The 25,695-nt window shown below is 39.1% G+C and overlaps 1 protein-coding gene across 1 annotated transcript; it reads right to left on the reverse strand.

Moving 5' to 3' along the window:
- Positions 1 to 1,610: 1,610 nt before the first annotated feature.
- Positions 1,611 to 24,820, reverse strand: LOC140235030 (cholinesterase-like). Its single transcript, XM_072315069.1, has 11 exons — positions 24,709 to 24,820; positions 9,425 to 9,444; positions 7,197 to 7,379; positions 6,719 to 6,878; positions 5,711 to 5,788; positions 4,988 to 5,106; positions 4,397 to 4,564; positions 3,323 to 3,774; positions 2,801 to 2,995; positions 2,232 to 2,413; positions 1,611 to 1,729 (listed from the first exon to the last, which is right to left on the reverse strand). The coding sequence occupies exons 1-11, from the start codon at positions 24,818 to 24,820 to the stop codon at positions 1,611 to 1,613; spliced, it is 1,788 nt and encodes a 595-aa protein (XP_072171170.1).
- Positions 24,821 to 25,695: the final 875 nt, after the last annotated feature.

Raw genomic sequence — 25,695 nt, forward strand, 5'->3', positions numbered from 1 at the left:
CGAGTATCAACATAAACATTGATAAGGAGTGTACAAAGAACACTTCAGACATTAAACCTAACAATCTTCATAAGAAAAAAAAAACCGAACACAGTGTGTAAATGATAGGGGAAAATGGCATATTGTTTTGATTTTTGCTGGATCCAAGTGCAAGTAACGTAAAAAAGTGATTGACGCTTACTTATTCATTTATCTTTTTATTTATTCAATCTTCTTTAAGCAGGGTAGCCCTTTCAGTTTGCAATCATTGTTTTTAAGGGATCCTGCGTATACAGATTACAATCAGAGTGAAATGCATTAGCAACTAGATAAACTACGAAAATGCAAAGAAACAGAAATCATAAAATATATAGTGAAATAACAATTGAAAGATTTATGAAATTAGAAATAATACACAGTACGAATCAATAACAAACAATTAGGACAACTAGGAGAACATTATAAAGAAGACCTAGTTAAACGCATAACATTGCCAAGTACTCAAATAAGACATCATTAGAACAGCTGAGGTAAAGAGGAGTATTTAATGGACAAGTCCACCTTCATATACATGTGCATTGAGGGAATGCAACAGTATTAGTAGAACACATCAGTGAAAATTTGGGGAAAATCGGACAATCCGTTCAAAAGTTATGAATGTTTAAAGTATCTGCGCAGTCACTGCTGGATGAGAATACTACTACAGTGCATGATGTCACATGCGTACAACGATATAAGGAAAATAAAAGAGATTTTCACAAAACTTCACTTTTTGAATAAAGTGCACCGACTGCTCATTTATAACTGATTCCATAGCTTTTACGCATGAACGTATTTAAGTATTCAGTTCCTAGTGTCTTCGTATAGAACCAACTCCCAACTCGGGCGGTCAACCATACATGCTTGTTCCAAATTCTTAGGGATACCCTTTTTAAGGATGGGAAGGGGTTAGGATTTTGACCCCCCCCCCCATCACGGCCTTTTGGAAGGGAAGCCAGAAAAAAAAAAAAAATACCCCCTATCGAGGTCTTTGGATGGGAAGCTAACAAAGCAGCATGACGTATGTGCAGTGCATGCGGCGAAATGTCGTGCGAAGAGAGGCAGGACCGGCATGTTTTGCAGCAAAACATGTCCTTTAATAGTATAAGCACATTCAGGAGATCGGACAAACACGAAAAAGCCCCACTTTCCCTATTTCGGAATTTTCAGGGGGTTGACACTATTTCGGAACCCTACTCAGTATTTCAGGATTATTTGGAAAATATTTAAAATTACCGGTAATTAGAACATTTCGGGGGAAGAAAGCTAAAAGAGACTCTCTATAATATTTCGACGATTTTTCGGGATTTTCCCCGAAGTAAACCCCTAAAATATACTCATTTCCCCGAAAAAAAAAAATGTAATGCATTCTGTACAGATGACTACCTGAGGAGGAGGGGAGGACAGGTTTAGAGGAATAATCATTTTAGAAACCCTGATTTTGCCTCTGTCACAGGTTAAACGTTACAGATACAGTTGTATATAGTTTATTTAAGATCTGGGTATAGAACATATTGATATGAACCTTCTGAAAACCTAGTGTTACTCTCTTGTTTATGTGTCTCATTCACAGACAGTCATTAGGAAGCCTCTTAGTTATTACAGGTATTCCCTTTCTTGTAATCCTCAAACACCCGCTGCCATTCTACCATCTCCCCCTTCCAGTCGTCGTAGCTTTCCCGCCATTCTCTCTCCTCATCAGTCATGCTGCCTGTAACATTATAGACAACATAAGATCACATCAAATCATATCACTATGCACATCATTATTGTAAAAAAAAAATCTATCATCGGCATTTCTGTTATGTACTTCCACTATATTTGCCTCTGCTACAATCCACATGAACCTTGAACATGAACCAGCCGATACCTAAGTAACATCTCAGTATGATATATTTCAAATGAGACAAACGGTGTACAACTCTCAAAAAGACTCAATTTTATATTTTTGGAAAAACTATGTTATAAGTGTTACTTAAACTGATCATAATCACATGACGTCATCAGCTCAGCGATTGAGCTGTGAGAGTTTAATGTCGCTTGTGTCGGGATAACATAAATGATGGAAAAAGAATCTTTTCTTTTGAATGAAGTCGTGCATGCCATTCTAATTATATATTCTACAATGAGATGATACCTGTTTTAACAAAATATAATACGACTAAAAGGCAATGGTATAATTATGATGAGGTTTGGCTTTGTGTCTGTCTTACTCGTAAAGCTAATGAGAGTAGGAAAGTAGTGATTCCAGAAGTGACATCCACTCGCTCTCGCGGCTCTTCCCACTCCCAGCTCGAGGGACATCTCTTTGTGACTGAGCTCAGGGATGGTGTAGAGAGGCCAGAAATCTTCTCCGTCTCCTCGGGGAGCGTCCTCGCTGGGTCTGCTGGGATCTCTGCAGTCAGCAGGGCAAGGAAACAAAACAACAGTTGAATCGGATAACGTTTTAACCAATGAATTCCCATGCTAACCCTGCTCAGGGCGACTTCCCTAAAACATTGATGACATTGTATTCATTGTAGCACCAGATTGGGATAAATTGGTTAAACCTAACTTTAAGACCGATATTAAATACACATCACTGATATTCAGGTCAGGGTGTATATAGGACGGCCATTGCACAGTAATTAGGCCTACTGTTACTATTATAAAAGGAAATTATTGTTGAAAAGATTATCACATATTGCCACCTTCAATGACCTTTTCATTATCAGGATAGTTTAGCATTTGCAATTTTCGACGAGATAAGAGCGACAATAGAAAAAGGACCAACATATCGTACCCAGATTTGGCGAAGTTTGTCCAAAATTCCATAAATTTGACGGAGAGGGCGTTCTCTTCCTCTGTCATGTTGTGGCCACGAACAGTGTACAGCTCTTGTACGAAAGGCACTCCAAAGACAAATGTCAGGTCCTCCCCATGTGTTGTTCCAAGCCAAGGAGTTGACGGATAGACCTCCCCATACTGGTAGTTGCTCCTGTGTATACGAAGGATAACACGACAGTTTTGATGGTTGACCGAGACAGGCCCTAGGGGAGGATCGAGGAATTTCGTTAAAAAACGGTAAAATGTTTAGACTAATTGATGCAAAACAAGAAAAAAAAATCCCACGTAATGGATCGATTACTATATCAAGAGTTTAATCACGCTAATAAATATACAAACAAACAAACAATGTAACTGTCAAAATTTCAAGCAGACTAACTAATATTCAGTTGTAGCAGCGAAGTCATTTGTAAACTTAACATAACTTTAAGTTTGTAACAAGAGGTTCAGGAAAATTCGACTTAATCATCCGTCATACTTTGTTGGCTCATGGGTCATGAAGTACTTGTAGACAGGCAGATTGGCATTGGCGTATTTCCTAACTACGAAGTCTGTTGGACAGGCATAGTTGATGTCAGTCCCAAAATCGACTATCGATCTGAAGTAGTCGGCAGCCGGATTATCGGCGATCGTCCAGTTAATGTACTCATGGTGGATGGCAGTTAAAAGAATCTCATCGTTCCATCCGTAGCGATTCAAGTAGTAACTAAGAAGACCGTCAAAGATGACACGGTATATGGGTGGAGGTGTAGGGCTCCCTACAAACTCCAGAAAGAGGAAAAACGGTACGATGGTGCCTTCGTCCTTGTTAAAGCCGGCGAGGATTGGAACGTGTGCGAAGTCTCCACTGTCGTAGAGATTTCTCGGAGTGTCATCGATGAACGTACCATCAAGAGTTACCGAGTAAAAACCCCCATCTGCCAAATACAACTGTAAATAGTAACGGGGGATGGGGGATATTGTGAGGAAAAAAAAAACAGAGACAGAGAATATGAGACGGTGTCATTTAATCATCAGAATCAATCTTAAGCTTACTATCATTGATATCATGTGATCTTCAAGGTATACATTTGAGTTTCGAAGGATGACAAGAATATATGAAGAAAAAAGTTCATTTAGAAGTAAATTTTTCTATTCAGAGTTCTGGACAAGGAGGAGAACTTACAAGCCAGTTTACATTTTTCTTTTTGCCTTTAACAGAATATGAAGTACATTGAAGAAAACTTATGACTAAAACAGGGTCCAAACAGAAAGTATTGCCATAAGGAGCGCAGACAATATCAGCGCAGACAACATCTCTGCTGATTCAAAACAACTTCACAGTGTTTTTATCAGTATGATAAATAAATCGATCAATACTTCAAATCTATGACAGTTGGATTGATGCTTCCTACCTACCCTATTGGTATCATAAACCATGACGAGCAGTACCTCGAGGGCAGATGAAGTTTTACCAGTACCCTCTTCATTCAAATAATATCAAGAAGAGGTTGACAAGCAACCAGCAACCAATAAAATTAAATAATGAGCCAGTCCTCCCAAGGAACGTTACCTCATCGGCTTTTGCTCGAAGTTCTTCGGCATCCTGCCGTCTGAGACAAGTTACCATGGCAACGGATGTTGACGCATTGCAGCCCATAGCAACCCCAAGATCTGTCGATAGCCGTCTTTCCCTCTCTGGGTCGTCTCTGAAGGCCCATCGACTAAAGGCATTGCCGCTCTTGGTAAAAAGAAGGAATACATAATTAAAAAACTAACTATTACATGTTTCTTGGAAGAATATAAGAAAACCAATGTTCGTAACAATACTAAAGAATTTCGAACAGAAAGGCATGCGCATGCTTGCCGTTCTGTTACAAAGGTAAGGAGCACTACATAAGTAGATGATGAGTGGTGGATACCTATGGCTGACACAAATACCTCAAAATCATCAAAACAATTGTTCACGTTACGACTATAGCAGTGGGCTGTATATAAGCCTAAGACTCGTGAGCTGTATAACTCTCGTGGACTGTATGATTCGTGGGCTATGACTCGTGAGCTCTATAATTCTCGTGGACTGTATGTTTCCTGGGCTATGACTCGTGGGTTGACTCGTGGGTGTCGAGCTTGTGAAAAAAATAATCCTATGAAGAGCTAATACCTGCATTACGGCTTGACTGAAGTAGCCACGGCTGAGTTTCGAAAGGATATGGAAGTTGACACTGGCGGAGCCGGCGCTCTGCCCGAATATGGTGATCTTGTTTTTGTCTCCGCCAAACGCTGCAAGGATTATCATTGTGATTAGTTAAGTCAGGCTGAACTTGGTTCAGTCCTGCGCACATGCACAGGATAAAGTATTAAACGTTTTGAAAAATATCATGGGCTTGAGAGTTAAGGACCACGAGATATGTCCTTCACACTGTTCGCTAAATGTGATGATTTTCAATTCAGTTTTCTCTAATTTTCCATGGAACATTTTTAGACATAAAAGAAAACGAAAGTTCAGTTACTGCATTGTCTCTATTTCATGACAATGTACGCAGAGTAATTTAGCTGTACAGATATCCATGGTCTGTGATGATCATAAAGACAAGAGATCAAGAGACACCAGAGATCACTATGTTAAATAATTAACAAACTTAAAATGCAGGTGGATTTCTTCAGCTATAAAATAATACATTCGAACCTCCATCTTCAATCAACTATATACCACTGGTACAGAATGAGGTGAACCAATCTTCACGTTCAGTCATTTAATCTCAGGAGGCAAGCTTTTCCGGTCGTGTACCATAAAAAACAAAGTAGGCCTACATTGACATAATTAGAAGTTCTCTCTGTGTGTATATCAGTCAGTCCCTATACTGCTCAGATGGATGGTCCTCACCTTCGATATTTTCGTAGACCCATTTGAGCGCTGCAACCTGATCCAACATACCGTAATTTCCTGGAGCAACATCGTCCTCTTGGAAAAGATAGATTATGAGAAAATTGACATAGACAGTCATAATGAAAGAGAGCAAGAGAGGGAAGAATGGGACAAAACGCACATAGTAATAGCCCATATTATCATGATAATTAGCAATACTAATGATAATCATGACAACAATGATAACACAACCAATTATTACAATAACAACTACAACAATCGGTTGACAATGATAAGGGCGCTAAACTCATAGTGTTCAAGACAACTTAACGCCCTTCTCATTCTCAACAGACGTATTGATAATAATCATGACAGTATAACGATAATGATGATAACTATAAAATTATGTTTGCAATAATGTTTGGTTCTCCCAGGGTAACCTCTTCAGGGTATAAGCACTTCCCTTTTATTCATCTAGCATCATCATTACCACAACAGCCCGCTACCCGACACCCAAGTAGAAACATTTTAGTGCAGAGAGACATCGTATGCACGTCACGAGTCCGCGACACCCACGAGTCACACAACCCACACTGGGACCGAAAAAAAAAAAAAAAAAATCCTCTAAATGTGTAAATGACTAAAACATCATTGTCGGAAAAGCTCTCGTAAAATCGATAATTTTCGAGAACATTCTAACTACTGGATGTATTACTCACAAAAATTGTGATGAAATCATCGTTCATTCGAATTTCTACATGCTTGTTTTTAGATGTTCAAAACAATACGCAACTGTCTCCTTTGTTTTTCATAAACTGAACTGTCGCAGAGTTCAAAAACACTGATGTACATCTGATTCATCAAGGTTTGTGTAAATCTACTGCAATCTATCATTCTCTTTAAAGCTCCAAGACGTTAGCTTTTACCGGTATTTCTAGTACAGTTATCCTGATTATCCTCTGTCTTCATCATTTCGGTAATGTTAAGTTTTATCAGGGCAGGTTGCCTTGCCGATTAAAATCACACCTGTTGAAAACTGTGAAAAGACTCCTAAACGGTAGTTCATGGCCACCATTATGACGTCACCGACAGTGACCAATGGGATGCCGCTGTAATCGTACGTCATGGCCGTGCCGCGGCTGAATGCCCCACCATGAATCCACACCATGACGGGAGTGCCAGCTTCCTGCAAAACGAATACAATCAAGAACTTCATACCTGTGCGCGTACTGGGCATGAAGACGTCTTAAAATGGTAACTTGAAAAATAAAATATCCTGAAAGCTCGTTTGATTGTGGCTTGTCATTGCCTCAATTTGTTATAACTTTCTAAGAAGACGTACGGACACGCATTATGCGTATGTTCATGTGTGCCATTTCTACGTTTCTTATGTGAAGGTAATGAGAAAAAAGCCGTCCATACGCATCATGTATCCTCGTATAAATTGTCATCAAAACATTTCTGTTTCTTTCAAAGCTATGACGATAGTAATATCTATTTATACCCTCGGGTTTGGGATGAAGATGTTCAAGTAGAGACAGTCCTCTGATATCAAGAACCGGTCTACATCTTCGAGTTGGTTCTGAGGGCACGCCGCCGAGAATTTGGTGGCATTCCTTTCTCCCGCCCAAGGTGTCTTGGGATGCGGAGGTGAGAATCGCTCTGGCGGATCTGCAAAAGGGACTCCCTGCAGTAGGAAAACATAAGAATTCAAACGCAAAGAGAAAACAAAACAATCAAAGAAACGTAACGGACAACGTATGGTAGCCAACAACCATATGCCCCTTTATAAACCTGAGGCCAAATTTAACTATGGAATTATCTCCAACGACCAAAAATACAACTACAAGAATTAGAACAGCTTGGGGATAATACCCTGTTATGCCTGTAATCATTATCTTGATCATCTATTCACCACCACCCCCCCCCGCCAATAAAAATAATTGCGATGCAATATCGTGTCATATCGAACAAAGGTGCATATTTTGCATTTTCAGTTATGAAATTGACAATTTTTAGACAAGAAAAGTGTCTTAAAATTGTTCATATTGGTCTTTAAATGATTGATTAATTTGTTAAAGGGGGCGGGGGGGGGGGCAAAAACCCGTTTCCCCCCCCCCCCCCAAAAAAAGCATTTTATTTGCCACCCCTGCAAGTCTTATTTACTTTAAAGGTATCGTATAGTTTTGGTTGAGACCTAATTTCAGGTTTCTAACATTTTTTTTTTTTGTGAGATAATGAGAAACCTCTTATGAAATATGAAAGAACATGTAATTCCATGAGGAATTCAACGTTTATTTGATGAAATTTGGTTTTGAAATGGCTGAGATATCCAAAACAGAGCGATTAATAAGTGCGGGACCAACACTTTATTACGATCGCCTTGTTTTACTTTGTTTTTGGATGTTTCAGTCATTCAAAACCCGATTTTCATCAAATAAACTTTGAATTCCTCTTCAAATGGTATGCTCTGTACTATTTCATAAGTGTTTTTTTTTTTTTTTTTTTTGTATCTCGCAAAAAGTTAAAAGCCAAATTCTCATCTCCACCAATACTGTACCATACCTTTAGAAGTTGTAGGTATAGAAGAACAAAATCATGATCCAGAAATTATGTTATTCATAGATAAAATTGCAATTTAACCAAAATCATGTATTAAATTTTGGGGCGTTGTTATAAATGAATATTTAGATTGGCCTGATCATGTCAGACATAATTATGTGTACTAATATGTATTCCCATTGCACGCAACATTGGTGTTCTACGTAAATTAAGATATCTTCAGGTGAAAACACTTCTTATGCTGTATAATTCACTCGTGTTGCCATATAAGTTATTACAACATTGTCTGGGCAACTTCATACAATAGTACGAATTCAATGTTTTTTATTCAAAAAGAAAGCTAAGCGTATGTGCTGGAACAGATTATAGAGCTGACACGGACCCAATATTTCAAAAACATAGGATTTTGAAAGTCGTCGACATTAATTTCCTATACAGACTGCTGCCTTCATGTTTCGCTAAACACTCAGTGTTTACCCTCTCATTATTTGAATAATTTCAAACTCAATAAGAAAAAATACTCTTGGCGCAAGAAATGCCTTCCATAATTACATCCCTGCTAGATCTCGACGCTCATCCAACTCCGGTTCTCTGATAATTCCAAGATTCACTACAATATGGGGCACACGTGCCTTTGGCCATGCTGCTCCCACCTTATGGAATAACTTACCTTAATTCAGCCGTAAAAAAAAAAATGTTCTTCATCAGACTCTTTAAAAGCAGTCTAAAAACTCACTTGTGTAAATAAAGCCTCAATTTAATTATTCATTACATGTATTTGATATTTGTATGTCTTTATCTCCTTCACTTTCTCTTCCTTCCGCGCCTAGAGCACTCTGCAGAGTGGATTTGGCGCTATATAAATCATATCAATTATTCAATGTTCATGTAATGAATCCGAGAAGTGTTTTAGCTAAAAAAAATCAATTCGACACCGCGGTGATATCCTGACGTTTGGAATTCTTTACCATCTCAGTCTCGCGCAGTTAGCTCATTATTGGCTCTTTAAGAAATATCAGTGACCTAACTTACATGTATCTATAAGAAAATGTATTAATTGTTATTAGAACAGTTTCATTCTATGTTATACTCTGCCTTCTGCAGTGCAGACTTGCCATGGCATTTTTTTTTTTTTTTTTTGTATGTAAATAACTGGTCCGTTTGCTTTACCACGTTCACCCAGACGTTACCTGTGGCAACAGGGTGAACGCACCAACAAAATGTGTTGTACTTGTACAATGTATCGTATCACTATACAGGCATGGTATTACCGGACACCATGGTATTACCGGACACGCACATTTTTGCGTACTAATGACATTCTGTATTGTACGCTGACTTCGTAGATTAGCCTCACAGAACTTTGTGTGGACCGAAATCGCAAAAAACGCGACATAAAAATGTAAAAACACGACCGAAGAAAGTCACATTTCAATTACCTCAAATTTATAGTTGAGTGACCCGCACCTCGTCATAGTTAATATTCATGCATGTTTGAATCACATTTCGTGACTGAAATTCTATGAAATCCCACTCACATACAGGAAAACCCGAGATTCCAATAGAACCAAAAGTTCACTGATCAATATCGGAAATTTGTAGCTATCGTCCTCGAAACGCGAACGATGCGAAATAGTTGTGCGCTAAGGAGGAAGGGGCCCGCAACTCGTCACCCGCGCGTGCAGCTCCCATAGACAAAGCACGTAAAATAGAAGTTGTCGATTTCTCACAAGGTTTTATTGCATGAACTGTTCGAAATGTTCAAGACAGACATTTTACCGTAAAATACGAAATTTGAGCCTCATTTGCCGATTTTTTCTTTGTCGTCCACTCGGTGAGAATGTGTACGGTGATTTGTTTGTGGGATGAATTGTGATTCTGGTGCCAGGACTAGGTGCGAAAGATGTCGATTATTTCATTGCGAAAATCGTGTCCGATGATACAATGCGAATTTGCACCGCGCAAAAGACATTTTTTTTTAGAGGGGTATGTTTGAAGCATATTTTCTAAAAACTGGAGCGAACAATTGACATAAGTTGGATGAATTCGTAATTTGCAGGAGTCTGTGAATAAGTGGTGTTATTTTTAGCCGAAATTTCATCCTCTGAGTACGGAATTCAAAGCCACAAAAAAAAAAAAAGTCCGGTGATACGATCCACCATCCTACAGTGAACGAGGAGACGTAGTACAGTATTTCTTTCTCTCCTATTCTTTCTCATTAGCTTCCATTACCGATATCCTTTTCTTCTTCTTTTTTTCAGCATTACTTGTGTATATAGGAGCCTATACATGACATGTTGTGTCGAGAGTGAAAAAAATTGTTTGCTGCATAGTTAAGTATAAGCCGTTATTTTGTAAAACTGTTTATTTATTTCTTTTTGTATTTAATGAGGCCTCAAATATTAAGCTTGCTTTGGTACTGAGGATCCTCTTGTGTGGTAGTGAAGTACTCAATGATGTTTGCACATTAATTTTTATTAGCTCTGCATTCTGAGCTCTCACGATGATGTCTTTATCTCTCTTGTGCAAAGTTAGCCACGATTAATGACGAATCAATGTACATTTATATATGTTTTCTGAAGTGATTTGTTGATTAATTGTACTAGGGCTATGCAGAATTAATCGAACATTAGAAATGTAGAACTTCTCAGAATTTTTACAACCGATTCCTTTTATTATAGAGTTTTATAAACTAAAATTATTTTCACTTAATTGACTAGAGACCATCAAAACAGTATCAACCAGGTTGTCATATTAGCGCAAATCATAGTTTTCTTGGATTGCTAATCATTGATGTAGGCCTATGTATCATTGCAGGCCCGTAGCCAGGATTTTTCAAGGGGGGGTGCGGTCACTAAAAAAACGGACCTTCGGTACCAATACCAATGATGACACACACACACACACACACACAATTATATATATATATATATATATATATATATATATATATATATATATATATACATATATATATTCTTTGGACGACCGAACTACAAAAGTTGTATAAGAATTTGCGCGCGAAGCGCGCCGCAAATTGTGAATTTTGACTGTTTTAATGACGTTTTAAAGTCTCGAGGAAATTTGTATTTTTGTCTGTTGCATGCAATGGCGTTACGGTATTTCATCTAGGAAATAGTAAAAACTCATTTTGCCAGAAAGTTGCAAAGTTTAATTGTGTTCGAGACTCTGCGCGCGTAGCGCGCCGCAAAATTGAGAATAGTGATTTTCCTGGTGTTGTTTTAACTTTTATTTTTTCTATTGTATACCCGCGTTAGCAGGCCTGAAGCCAGGATTTTTAAAGGAAGGGGGGATTGCGTTAATTAACAAAACGGTCCTTTGATACTGTCCCGGGAGGGGTAGCGACAATTAAAAGGTGGACACCATGCTCATACATGGACTTTCAAAATGGCCCCTAAACGAGTAATGATCATATGATTTTTTCGGGCCTTAAAAACAAGTATTCCTTAAATGTTTCCTGCACCCTAAAGAAGTACTTCATCATGATTGAACAATATACCATTTTCCCAAATTTCGGCCTTTTTGATACCCTTTGATTATATACGCTCGTACATCTAGTTGGGGCCTAAGGGCTCAAAATGGGTCGTTTGGTTCAGATTCTTCCAAAAGCACCAAATTTGGCTCATAGGTCCCTTGTACCATACTCTTTCGATTTTTGATGGGCGCCAAGACTAAAAACCCTTGGGGCCGCCATATTGGTGAAATCCAATATGGCCGCCATCCGGGTTAAAGGTCAACAGCAGTTACAAATTGAAAAGGTTGATTAATGTTATGAATCCCATGTGGAAGATTTTACGGGGTTAGAGAATGTGATTCTAAATATCATTTCTGCAATTCAAGGCCACTATTACCTCTCAAGGTCACTTTCAAGGTCAAATAAGGGTCAAATTAGGCATTTTATGCATTTTTCGAAATGGCGTCTGTGAGCATTGAACTGCAATTCACTGGTACCCCTATTTTGTCCCATTTGTCATCTCTTCCATACTGCTTCAATGGTCAATTAGGGCCAAGAGCGGTTCCACCCCCCCCCCCATACATATCAATAATGATTATGACAAATGGAAAAAATATATATCTAAGATAAATATACATATATATATATATGTATATATATATATATATATGTATATATATATATATATATATATGTATGTATATATATATATATATATGTATATAATATATATATATACATACATACATACATAAATTGAAATCTTTGAGCACAGAAAACGGGCTTTCATCGGTTTCGTTTTCATTTCTCATTTTCTTTGCTCAAAGTTTTCACTATTTATCAATTGTTTCTGGTCAGTTTTTCCTTTCTTTGTTTCAGTATATGTGACCCTGCACCTCAAAACAAACAAAAAGTCGCCAGACATGAATTTTTAGTTAAGACCATATTCTGAAAGAGCAGACTTTAAGCTTTAAAATAATGTATACTCAAATCAAATGGATTCTCCTAACCTACCTAAATATTGGAAAGAAAGCACAAACTCAGGAAAAGTGTGAACTGAGGAAAGAGGCTCTGAAGTACAGTGTCTATTCAACCGTGCTGGCTGTGTGATGAATGGGACAAAAAACAGGAAGTAAACCACTAGAGTAACAACAATGAAGGGATTATCAGATTAAACTGAAATTAAGCATGCCTCATTAACACATTCTGTCCATAGTTAATGCCAACTTTCAAAGCAGTAGCACCATCGTTTCAAAAGTTATTAGAGTTGAGAGTGAAGAGTGTGGACAAGGTTTTTCAGAAATGAAAAAGGGATTCTAAGGACACACCTAATCACACTATTCTACAAAAAATGTTCGAGATAAACTGCTAAAAAAGCACACTTTCCTGCCCGTTTTATGATACCAAATTTTAGCATAATGTAAGAAGACTCGCTCTTTCAGAAAAAATATGAAAAAGTCCAAGTTCGGCTAGGTTCACCCATTTCACTTATTTTCAGTCTTCACGCAAAATCAGTGTGTGCGACTTTATGTTCGTTTTGAGGTGCACGGTCACATATATAGATTATAAATATATATACGGCCGCCATCCTATTCCAAGGTGCCGAGTCAGGGTGCAATGGCAAAGAGGGTAATAAACACGCCTAATCTTATTTTGTCTTCGTTTTTCCTTTTGACGAGATAGCTGGATAGCCCGTATGCAAGTAGCTGGTCAGTTGTATGTACTTGAGGTGGACCACTTTACCGGTTTATGCACCTTGAGTTTTCCGATAACGGAATGCCGATTCGGGATCTTTTCATGTGTCTGGGTTTGTGATTTTTTCACACAAGAGACTTCCACTTTTTATATCCAAGTGATGAGGTTCAAAGTGTTGTGCCTCTACTAGAGGGGACGGTATGACAACACACACCATTGCTCAGCTAGACTTGAGATAAGTGGGATTCGAACCCGCGCCGGAACACAAGTCTTTAGACCGCAAGCCATACGCTACCGACTGAGCCACCTCGTCACCTTTCATGGTCAATTATATAACTTTCCAGCTGGCAAGCGATATGATTCTCCTCCTGCTGAAATTGGTGTATGCCTGCTCTCCCTTGACAAGACAGCGTCTGCTTTTTCAGTGAAGGAAGCAATGGCCGAAGCTTCCAGGGAATCGAGCTCCTCAATCCAGGTCAGACCAGTATTCTAGGGCAGTAAACTAAATTCGATCATTAAAGTCCTTTAATGGCAGTATCTTATCAGAGTAGGTGAAGACAATTCAGCTGAAGGATTTTTCTTATCTTTTTTATTCTCTTTTTATCAAACGAAACCGTTTCTTTACTGAAAGCGCAAATGACTAGGGAAACTGAACACCTATTGATGTTGTATGGGATACTGATCCTGAAGAAAATAATCTTAACATTTTTGCGCACCAACACTACCAGTCCTCTGACAAGAGATGGTGATGGCAAGTACCACTCAAATCTCAAATTATGATTGGAAGAGTGTAGCGGCTTCCTGAAATTAAGATTGAAAAATAAAGAACTGCCCTCCTTTCTCAGCGCACAGATATGCAAGAATAAATGGGGACGGACAACTCATCCTGAGCACCTGATTCGAGACGGAAATATCCAACAGGAATTGTGATCTCACAACCCTTCAGCTTTCCAACAACTTAGATGCGATCTACGCAAAGATATCCTTACAAAGGATGACATAATGTTTTCTGAAAGTATTTTCTGAAAACAGTATACAATTGCACGGATGAGCACAACATCACATTTTCGGTATAAATAGTGTGCTTTTTTTAATCCCTTTGATCTGAGGGGAGTTACGGGTGGGTCGTGGTATTGAAAAGATAAAGGCCTTTTCAGCTCTTTCCTGTACAGCATACCTCTCTTCCAGAGCCCCAAATCAGGCACTGACAGGGTGCGACATTACTTCAGACTTGCTTTGATGTGGCATACAAAATGCCTAAGTAGTATGGGTCAGCAACCAGAGCTCACTGACACATTAACTACTTTAATAATCGTGCTCATGTCCAGCAAGGACTGATGAGCAACTAGGTTTATGGGCAGCCAGCGTCAACGAGGGTAGGCATCATCTCGTCATAACGTGGGAGCAGATCATCAGAAACCTCCCTATCTGCTCAAGCGGCGCTGTATCAACATTTCGAATATGAGTGCTACTGCAAGTGAGTTTCTACTGGAATCATGAGAGCATGGGTCATGATGTGATCTCTGACTTCAGGGAGTGGAGTTGGAGGAAAGATGGCACAGGTACATGGCAATTACTAGTACTATCAGCCACTCTCCGCAATGCTTCAGTACCAAATTTCATTCTTCTGCACCACAGCTGTTTCAAGGCATGCATTGGGAGGTGGAAAACATGGAAATGGAAAAAAAATAATGAAATGAATGAATGAATGAATGAATGTGAAAATGCACAATGTAGAAGAAGGTCAGTAGTTCGATATTGCTGCAAACTTAAGTGGGGGGGGGGGGGGGGGAGAGAGGATTGAGGGCCTATCGCAATGTCATCTTCTCGAAGAAATTATTTTCACTGTCACAACTAACGCGATTTCCAGGGCGACGTCCAAGACGTCTTCAAACAAAGGGACAACTTATTTGCGTGGAAGTCACGGGGATGTTGGCACGGCTTTTGCAGTCACAGGGACTTATCAGAGACGCCTTTTCTCAGCGACTTCTCCCTTTCGTCGCCATTACGTTATTACCGTCTCCACAAGATGCGGGGACATCTCGAAGACGTTGCAGACAAATTTAGTCCCCACGAGATGGCCACAGTGATGGAGACTTCGCAGAGACGTCTCGGAGACAATCTCGAAGACGGAAATAGTCTCTGCAAAAATCGAAAATGTTCGATTCTCCTGCGAATCCTGGAGATTGGGCTCGTCTCCAGGAGACGTGCGTCGTAGGAGATGTTGCGGAGAGTAGAGTTGCAACTATAGTCTTCAGACCAACGAGATACCAACTTATAAAGTCTTGTGATATCATACCAATTTGCGTCCAAGCACTTTGGATAGAATCTTAATAGACCCTAGAAGGTGTTGTACTATAGCATATCTAATCTGTACCCTGTTAATGGTGTCACTGTGGCACCTGTTGAAATATGCTTGTTCCCTACATGGCGTCACCAGGACCGACATATTCTCCGAACGGCATATTTAGTTGTGGAGGCACATAAAATTTCCTATAGGGACTTTAGAATCGAACTTTCTTACACAAGTTCGAAAATAGCAAATTGATGCCAACCTGATGTACTAAAAACTCTCTTAAACACGACAGATTTTTTTTTTCTCTTTTCATCCAGATTAGGAGTGATCTTTATAATCATTATTCCATTGAATTTAAATCTGAATTATGAATATCTATTTTGATTGAGGATCCCTGAACTGCAACAGAGAAATAAAAACACTTCTCTTTTTAGTGGCAACGTCAAGGACGCTGTTAATATGGAGAGTAGCCCCCCCCCCCCCGTCCCTTATTGCTACACTATCAATATATTAGATAGCAATAGGATTCTATTTCTCATATATGTATGTTTTATTGCATTCCTTGCAGATGAAGATGGAAAATAATAATCCAATAATCAAATCTTGAAAACTCTTTGAAAGGGCATTTCCCATAATTCTAACTAGCTCTTTTGGCTGTCATTAAAGCAAATGCAAATATATTGAATTCCACAAATATGACCAGTCGGTGAGGACATTTCTTCTTAGGGCCTGTAATGTAAAAATAATTAATGGAATGATTGTGACATGACTATGATATTCCATAGCTTTGGACAGAACCTCACTTAAAAGCTTGTGTAGCCATATTATACAGGCCATAATTGAAATGATGCAGAAAAAAAAAAATAACGTAAGTATATAATCATTTAAAATGAAATTGAATGGTTACCAAGTCTTCAAATTTAATTGTGAAATAAGGATCTGAGTAAGATCCCTTAAACCTCATTACTCTCAGAAAGGGGTTCTTATCAGTGTATACCTAGTGTTTGAAATCTTAACACGAAAGCAGATATATTGATGTTACTCGTGAGAAAGCCCACCTCTCCCTCTCCCACAGCCCTCAACAACTGCAATTCTATTAGCAGGGCTGGCATTTCTCCTATATTGACTACTAGTATAGGCAAGCCAAATTACCTATTGTGAATATAATGGTTTGACCCCAAATGACCCTTAGGGAGACTTTATAAGGAAAAGTTGACATCAGACCATAAACACAAATTCAGAATCGAATTCCTTGACCCATAAAACCTCTAAAGCTGACTTTTCAAATTATTGTAACACTTTAAAGGTTTTTAGTTGTTATGCTGGCCTTTAAACGTAGGTGGCAGCCTATTGGATTTTGCAAATATGCCGCCCCGGAGGGCGCCATTCACAAGAAATACGTTTTTTTTTCAGCCGTCGACACCTGCAATTCTATTACTAAGGCTGGCATTCCTGGAATATTGACCATGGGCAAGCCATTTTTTTTCAATAATCTGTTATGAATACAATGGCTTGACCCCTAAATGACCTTAAGGTGACCTTATAAGGAAAATTGACTTCAGACCACAAAAACAACTTCAGATTCGAATTCCTTGACCCAGAAACCTCTTAACCTGACTTTTTAAATGATTGTACCCTTTTATGTTTTCAAATGCAAGTGACCCTTAAACCTATATGGCGGCCATATTGGATTTTTACCAATATGGCCGCTCCAGAGAGCGCCCTTCTTGGCGCCCATCAAAATCGAAATAGTATGGTTTTGGCTACATGTGTGCCAAATTTTGGTGCTTTTGGAAATTTTGAACCAAAAATCCTTGAGCCCCCACTAATCACACTTTCCATCTAATCCGTGAGAAAAAAACGACCCCTATTACGCGTTTTCTTTAGCGAGTATGGTCACGGTGTCCACCATTCAGTTGGAGTTTTCCATCCCATTGGATGCTGTTTGGAAGATGAAACATTCACTTTACTATACAGTATATCAGCCGTTGGTATGCGAGTTTGTCAAAAACGAAAATAAATAAGAAAATGTTTAAAACAAAATGAATTGTAAATGTGAACATTTATATTTTGCCTCCTTGTGGTAGGATATTTCCAGCATTTCCGAACTTTCAAATAATCATTTTAGATTTAATAATATTAAAGATAGTAGATCCGATTCGCATACTTTCTCCAAATCAGTCAAATGTCATACCATCATGCCAAGAAGGTTTTCTTTGTGAAATTTGGAGGTCAGTGAAATTCAAAAATTAAACATCCGATTAGCCATTGGAAGAAGTTGAGTGCAAATTCAGACCTCAGGCTTAGTGCTCAGATGTTTTCCTATTTGATTTGATCTGTCTTACTGTGCACACTAAGATACATACTGGAATGGTTATTTCTTATTTATTAAATTATAGTAGCATATTTGGTTACTAGCTGTCTCTAGGCATTTTCGAATTTGGGCTGCAAAGAGATCCACTACCTTTAAGTTAGAAGAGAGATAAGTAAATAATGATAAAATAAACAAACAAAAAGAATGAGTTTCTTTGTAATAATATCTGACAAACTTTTACTTTACCATTTTACTTCATAGCTCAGCACTTTCCATTCTCTCTCATACCCTCTTACCCATTACATTTAAATGAAATACAACTAAAATGAGTTTGCGTGCCTGCATAATACTCTTTGGAAATTATAAGTGAAAATGTTCTTAGGTTTTGGCTCACTTTAAAATGAGAACCAATAGAACTGTCACAACATGAGAAAATGTATAAGTAATAATCAACACTACATTTCCGAATTTGGCCTGCATAGAAATCCGCTACCTGTAAGTTAGAAAGAGATTAGTAAATAATGATAAAATAAATAACAAAAAGAATGAGTTTCTACCGCCGTATCCAGAACAGAGCCTGAAACGTGCAGGCTCAAGAAATCGTTTGTACTAATACGTCTTGAAGTACTGTGTGATACTGTTGACTCAGACTTCTACAAAGCTGTAAGTGAGAATTTTAACCCAATCCAGCTCATTACCTGTGTTTTTTTATGAAAATATGAATAAAGAATGTAAATTAAATAACGACGCGTCACAATGCAGTCTAACGCTCTCACAATGTTATCATACATAGGGTTTTTCCCTGACTGTTTTTACTCCGGAGCTCTTGCAATATTCAGGCTTTTGTAATACTATCTGACAAACTTTTTACTTTACCATTTTACTTCGTAGCTCAGCATTCTCTCTCATACCCTCTTACCCATTACATTGAAATGAAATACAACTAAATTGAGTTTGCGTGCCTGCATAATACTCTTTGGAAATTATAAGTGAGAATGTTCTTAGGTTTTGGCTCACTTCAAAATGAGAACCAATCGAACTGTCACAACATGAGAAAATGTATAACTAATAATCAACAATATATTGAGACAGGCAAGCAATCATCCAAGATAGAAAATGATGATTACATAACAGGAGTTAGAGGGGAGCATTTGCCGGTCCTTTGAATGTGCACTTGTGCAGTGTGATCTTCGCTTAGTCTTTTTCTAGTCTTTAAGCATTGTTTGAAGTTCCAGTCTTCTGGGATGCTTTCTGGCGAACAATTTCACCACCCTCTCGTTATCAACGTCAAAGTTTTAATGGATAATCAATGTCATCCACGAATCGCACGTACTCGGGCGGCCAGTGGAAAAAAAAAAAAAAAAAAACACCGGTCACACGCGCCAAGGGCCATGGCATGCAGTGCCAATATAATAATAGCTCGCACAAATTGATACATAACATTAGTGTTTGTGTGCATGGGGACGATCCGATGGTTCATACAACAAAAGGGTTTCGTACAATTATTTTTAACATTGTTAAACGTACTCTTCCACATTTACGTAGCATATAATGTGTCTTTATATTTATTTGGATTGTTATCTTGAGAATTGCTAAAAACCGTTATTATGAAAAAGTGGACCTTTCAGAATTTGGGGGGGGGGGGGGGTGCGTACGCACCCGACGCACCCCCCCCCCCCCCCCCCCCCCCCCCCTGGCTACGGGCCTGCATTGTATATATTATGTTGTCATTGCATTATTGGAAAACGAATATCAGACATTATACTGGATAAACTCCTTTTATTACAGAAGATGTCGTCAGAATTGTTTTCTAGACCCGAGCACATAATAACAATGCTTTTTTCTAAACATAGAATGTTAGAAATAAAACACCTGTAGGCCTATATGTATTTCACCTTGACCAGTTCGTGTGTATAACAGCAAGCGCCCACCCGACATGTTATTTCCCGCTTTATTGCATCGAAAAAGTGACATTCATAATATAATTCCTAGCACAGTCAATGTATTCCATCTTTCCTTTAAGAACTGTACTTTGTTTTCACTGGACCAAACAATGAAATAACTTTGGTAACATCTTTATTATACAGTTATATATAAGAATCTCCTGTTTTCTAAAGTCCGTTACATTTTTCAACGTACAAGAACCATAATATTAAATTATGGTCATTCCAAAGTGGCTTTCCATACTGTACAAGCGTACCATAGTACCTCTTTATTTACAACACAAGTAAGTAAGATTCAATCTCACTGGGCGCTGCAAATGCCTGGGAAGACGCAAGGTTTCGTAAACGTAAGTCCTTCAAATAACCCATATTTTCATCACTTTCGTAAATAACATCCTGTTGCTAATTCGTGAATCTGCTATTAGGTTTATCTTATCATTATTTGACTGTAAAAACCCTGTAGACCCGACTACTTTAAGTGTAACTTGCAGGTAGATAATCTAAGCTCTCTTCTCGTGCTAGGACCTATTCGGATTTGGCAGGAGTGTAACCTCGGCGCCGCGGCCGCGCGGCGGGGCGTTGTTAGCAGGAGTGGAAAGACCCGGGGCCCGTTTCATAAAACTTATCCTCAGTGACAAGTTGTCATAGATGTGACAAGCTACTGAAATCCTTGCATCTGATTGGCTGAGAGAAAATTTGTCATAGAAATGTGACAGTTGTCACTGATAACAAGTTTTATGAAACGGGCCCCCGGTCCACCGGTAGCGTGGGGATCGGATACCAAGAAATGCAATTACGGGAAGGCATGCCCAATTCCAGCCACAGCCTTGCGTTTTCTTTCTTACTTTTTCTTTTTTACAGATTTTGCCAATATACTTGTCTAGACTCTATTTAGAATTCCATGCTACTGCATAGACCCTAACGTTAGTAGATCTATAGAAAATCTAGGTCTCCCAGCTAGGATTGCCCCACTTTCCTTCATCAGGTAAATTTAATAATTTAAACTTACGCGCCACACCGAAGGCATTTTGCTACAACCATGACAACATACATCGCATTTCCCATCTAGACACTTTCCCCTAGTATATTCGGGACTCGTTCTCAATGGGTTAAGACTAAATTTACATACAGAATACAGATCAAGAGTTCTTTGTCTGAAATAAAAGCTGTAGCGTAGGTGTTTTATCACGATCAGCTGTAGCCTATGTCACTAGAATCAGACTTCAGCTACAGGAGGTGTCCTGCCGACAAGTCTGACATTTCTACATAAGATAAGACCTCCAAAAAGTCTGGCTGACCTGTCGGCGTTTATTCCCATGATGACAAAGACTGCATGTTTTCAGATTACACAGTAGTGAGTAGTACATGTATGATGTAACTGTGTACAACACAGCGCCCCGGGGTTAACACAGGAGGTACCTACTGTACAGTGTCTGTTGAGATTGTTCAACACCCATTTTATGAGTGGACACTTTCAGCCTCCCAGATACTTGTTCTTCTTTAATAGCTGTGATAAAAACTTTTGACATGTACTTTGTTGTAGAGCCTTCCTGTACTGTTGGTTTATTTTGGAATACAAGTCTTGCACATTTTCATCTCGTAATTACAGATTCTAGATTAAAGTTCCTGATGCTGGCTTGAGACTTCGCGACTGGGTAATGGCAGACACAGATTTGGAGAGGTAAGAATACTATACATATAGTTTTACAGGCTTCATATTGCATTATGTACAGAGTACATATTGTGGCAATTTAACATGCAGCATAGTGCATGTATGTAGAAACAAAGTTAATGGCTGAGAAGAACAAGGGGCAGATTTCAAGATGAACTGACTGAAATTTACTCTTTTTACTGTGATCAAATTTTTCTTCTGACTAATGAAGTCCTAGGGGAATGTTTTGCAGCAAATTTGCACAGCAGATTATTAGTTTTAATTAACCCGTTAAGGGTGGACTGGCTTTTCCTACAACACGCATTTCCCATAGACCCCTGCCCGAGTATACTCGGGACTCGTACTCAACAGGTTAGAATGTAATTCTTAGAATGAAAATGTACCATTTGTCATGTTCACTCTTGTTCAATGGCACTGAGGTGGGTATTCAAGTAATTATGATTGATCCTGCTTGTCAAGTGAAAAATGGTGAAGCAGTGCACCTGGGTTGGGACCTTTGTATCACAACAATATTTCTCAAATTGTGTTGCATTGGCTACATTTATTGACGTCTTTTGAGAAGAAAAAAAAAATATATTATATATAAAATATGAGATATAACTGAGCATATATGGAGAGGTGGGGGGGGGGGACAATTAGGGAGCCAGCAGTGCTGTATGCGACAAGAGTCTGCTGTCAATGCCACAAAAAATGAAAGCCATCTGCCATTTATTGTGTGAGCAGATGGGGGGTAAATCATATTCTGTGATGATTTGAATAGTTCCTTTCCAGCCTGTTGTAATTTTTCACTAAAATCTGATGATTGGCAGATGTAGGAAATGTACCAAGATTTGGTAATGTTGCCAGATTCTCCATGTCATTCAGTCTTGCTGTGCAGGAGTTACTGCAAGAAGCCAAGAGAGGGAAGGAGAGAGCTTCATCTATGGGGACCTATGGCTGGTAAGTTGCCATGTTTGGAAAATACAGGCCAACTAACTTGTGGGGCTATTGTAACACATTGTCTTTGCCAGTGAGAAAGGCTATGGTGTCCATTTGGGCATGTTAAGCCCTCTGCTTTAATTGTCTTCAGTGTTAAATGTATTCTTTTGATACCATGCCCAAAACTTGTAGGCCTATATTCCTGTTGAGAGCTGGAAAGCGTGAATGTGAGACCAATGACAAAGTGAGAGGCCTAATGTACTAAATGCTGTACTTGTGGGAGAACAGTTGTGCTCTTTGTGTTAGTGGGCCTATAGAACCATAGTGTGCTTCTCTATTACTAATGATATACAAATTGTACCTTTCTTTTGTGAAATGTGGCATACAGAATATCATCAGTCCAAGTGAGCATGAACTATTCAGGTGATGTACAGTGTGAATACCAATGCCCTTTTGGGTTGGAACTGATGATTTGTGGATATTTGGGGTACGCATTACTGGACATTAATTACAGATTGTAGGCAAAGAGAAAGAAAATGCTGTATATATTGCCTGCACTGCATAATAATTGCCAACATCTGTTGTTTGTTTTTTAATTCCAGGGAAAAGAGAAAGGTTACCACAAATAAAAGGTTTCTGCGAAATACTCTTCGTGGAGTCATGTCGGGAAACAGGCAAGGAGGGCAACATGAGAACCGCAAACTACAAAGCTTTTCACCCTTGGGGCATCACAGAAAGAGGAATTTCACTTCTAGTCATGAAACCTTCAAACCAAGGAGAATGGGACGTGTAAATCTTGCCAGCAGTTCGAAGGATACATGCGGAGAGGATGACATATCTGTGAAATCAGATCAAAGTAGTGGAGAAACTGTAACTGAAGCTGTTACAGTGTCCACTGCAGTGCATTTAGAGCCCAGTTTCAAGAGGAGTGATTCTCAGGGTCACATGAGCTGTAGAAGGAATTGTGTCAAGGAAGACGAGGTTTGACATCATCATGTTTGTGCCTGCTGGGCAGGGAACTGATTCTTCCATCTCAAGAGTTAGTGGTATACAGTTGCATGATGTTACACTGAGAATACAGTCTGTCGAGGGAGTGGGATGTGGCTGGATGCTATACGACTGCCTGCATTGAGCTTCCTAGCCTCCCTCTTAGAAAATGGTACTTGTATAGAGTTGGCGTCCTGGACCATCTGTTGTCGCTTTGTGTGAGACATGATTCTGCAGTTATTTTAACCGCTGCCTCTGGTGTTGCGTACACCGAGGTCTAAAGGTTGATAGAGAAGACGGCCTGTATAAATAGGTTCAGTCATGTGTACGATAGAGACCAGAGTGCCATATCTCATCAATATCTGTCTCCGGTTTTCAGCCCTCTCTTTTGCATATCTTTTGCCACATACATGTAACAACAAATGGCAAAGATGTCATTTACAGACTACTTCATTGTTCAGTGATTTGATGTCTAATATTTGCCAGCAACTCACTGTGTCATGGACAAAAGTACAATATTTTTATTGTTACAGCTACATTGTATAAATGTTGACTTTTACAGCTTTACCACAGTGATATTACAGGAGTGTAGAGTGAGTGTACAACGTTGTATGTCTAGCTTCATGCACCTGTAATACGCCGTATATTTATCAAATCTCATTTTTCATGAATCGGGACTTTCCAACAATTTTTGCAAGTGGTAAAAATTTGCGATTCTGGAGTACAGCAATTGTCATACACCCTGTTCTTGTACTGTGTACTGTGTACCAGTACATATACATGTTCATGTTGCATTCATGTCAGGATTAGAGATAATTTGGTGTGTTGTGAAATTTGCAAAAAGCACATGACTCGCAAAATTCACAAAAATAACAACCTCAAAAAATGTATGGTTTAGTATATAGTCTGTATCATAACAGCAGGATCAATTACAGTGAATTGTGCTCCAATCAAATATTACCAACAAGGCTCTTCTGAGAGGTGCACTGTACAGCTGTTCAAGCTTTTAGTGTCTCATATTAGAAGGTTGAATGATATCTTATGACTATCATCACCCTGAAGTCCTCTGCATAGATGTAGCGGAACTTCTGTACAGTAGGCCATGTCCCTTGCATAGCGCATGTGCTATACTTTAATCCAGTTAATGGTCTCACCCTCAATGTCTTTTCTTTGGTTTCTTATTAGGAGAGCTGACAATCTGATCAGCTCATAGAAGTCTGGGTAGTTCATGTGAACTATTTCATAGGACTTCTTCATTCTTGCCATCTTTTTCACAGTAACTCATTCATCAGGATGTTTAACCATACCACTGATTGGTCGTCCTAAGGACTCTGCTCTTTTTGTTATTATCTTGAACGATGAAACATGAACGATTAGAGTTAGACAAGCGTGAGTCAAATATTTACAGCACAGTTCAGCTGAGCTCCCAGGCTTGCCAGCTGATGTGTGGTGCAGCAGAAGTAATTCTTCGCCACCACATTTCAGGCATGTGCACTTATGAGGAAAACAGCTGTGCGAGAGTTGATGGTCAGTCCCCCACCAGAGTTTCGTTGCCGGACTCCACAAGCTTGCCGGAGGAGCGGGGAATGTCCCATCGAGCATTCATGTGATGGGATTATCGGGGAAAGTCCTGGCAAATGGGACATTCTCCACAAAGTGGGGGATCATCTGAATGCAGTATGTGATTCCCTTCAGTTATCTCTCCATCATCGAAGGCATATTGTCTACCTGGGTTTGCTTATGACCACTTTTCAGGTATTTGTGGTCTGCTGCATGGACGTTTGGACTTGTTGTAGTGAAATACCCGAGTGCAGCTGTCATATTTTTGATACGATTTTGACACTGCAGCAATCTGAATACAAAGATTAATTTGTGGATTATGGGAGGCATACTCTGTTAAGTGTTGCATGAGGCGGGATCCTTTTTTACTTGACCCCTGTTTATCACTGGCTTCAGTCCAAAGATAGCGTTGCCCTTATAGCCAGTTCCCTCCTCATGTAAAGCGAAATTGTATGGAGAAAGCTTCCTCTTCTAGTACAGAAAAAATACATTTCCAGAGGCAGTTGAAAGAACCTGTCCTGTCCTTATGCTACAGCTTGTAAAATCTTCCTCTTCTTAATAGCTCTTGCCTTCTTGCAACG

Source organism: Diadema setosum, chromosome 11 (genome assembly GCF_964275005.1).
Source record: "Diadema setosum chromosome 11, eeDiaSeto1, whole genome shotgun sequence".
Taxonomy (NCBI): Eukaryota; Metazoa; Echinodermata; class Echinoidea; order Diadematoida; family Diadematidae; genus Diadema; species Diadema setosum.

Excerpts from the sequence above, each read along its gene's own strand:
- LOC140235030 (XM_072315069.1), bottom strand. The coding sequence starts at position 24,820 with ATGGCAAGAATGAAGAAGTCCTATGAAATAGTTCACATGAACTACCCA. Across the intron at positions 6,879-7,196 it reads TCTTCATCCCAAACCCGAGG|GAAGCTGGCACTCCCGTCAT; the intron begins GTATAAATAGAT and ends TTCGTTTTGCAG. Across the intron at positions 1,730-2,231 it reads TACTCTCATTAGCTTTACGA|GCAGCATGACTGATGAGGAG; the intron begins GTAAGACAGACA and ends ATAATGTTACAG.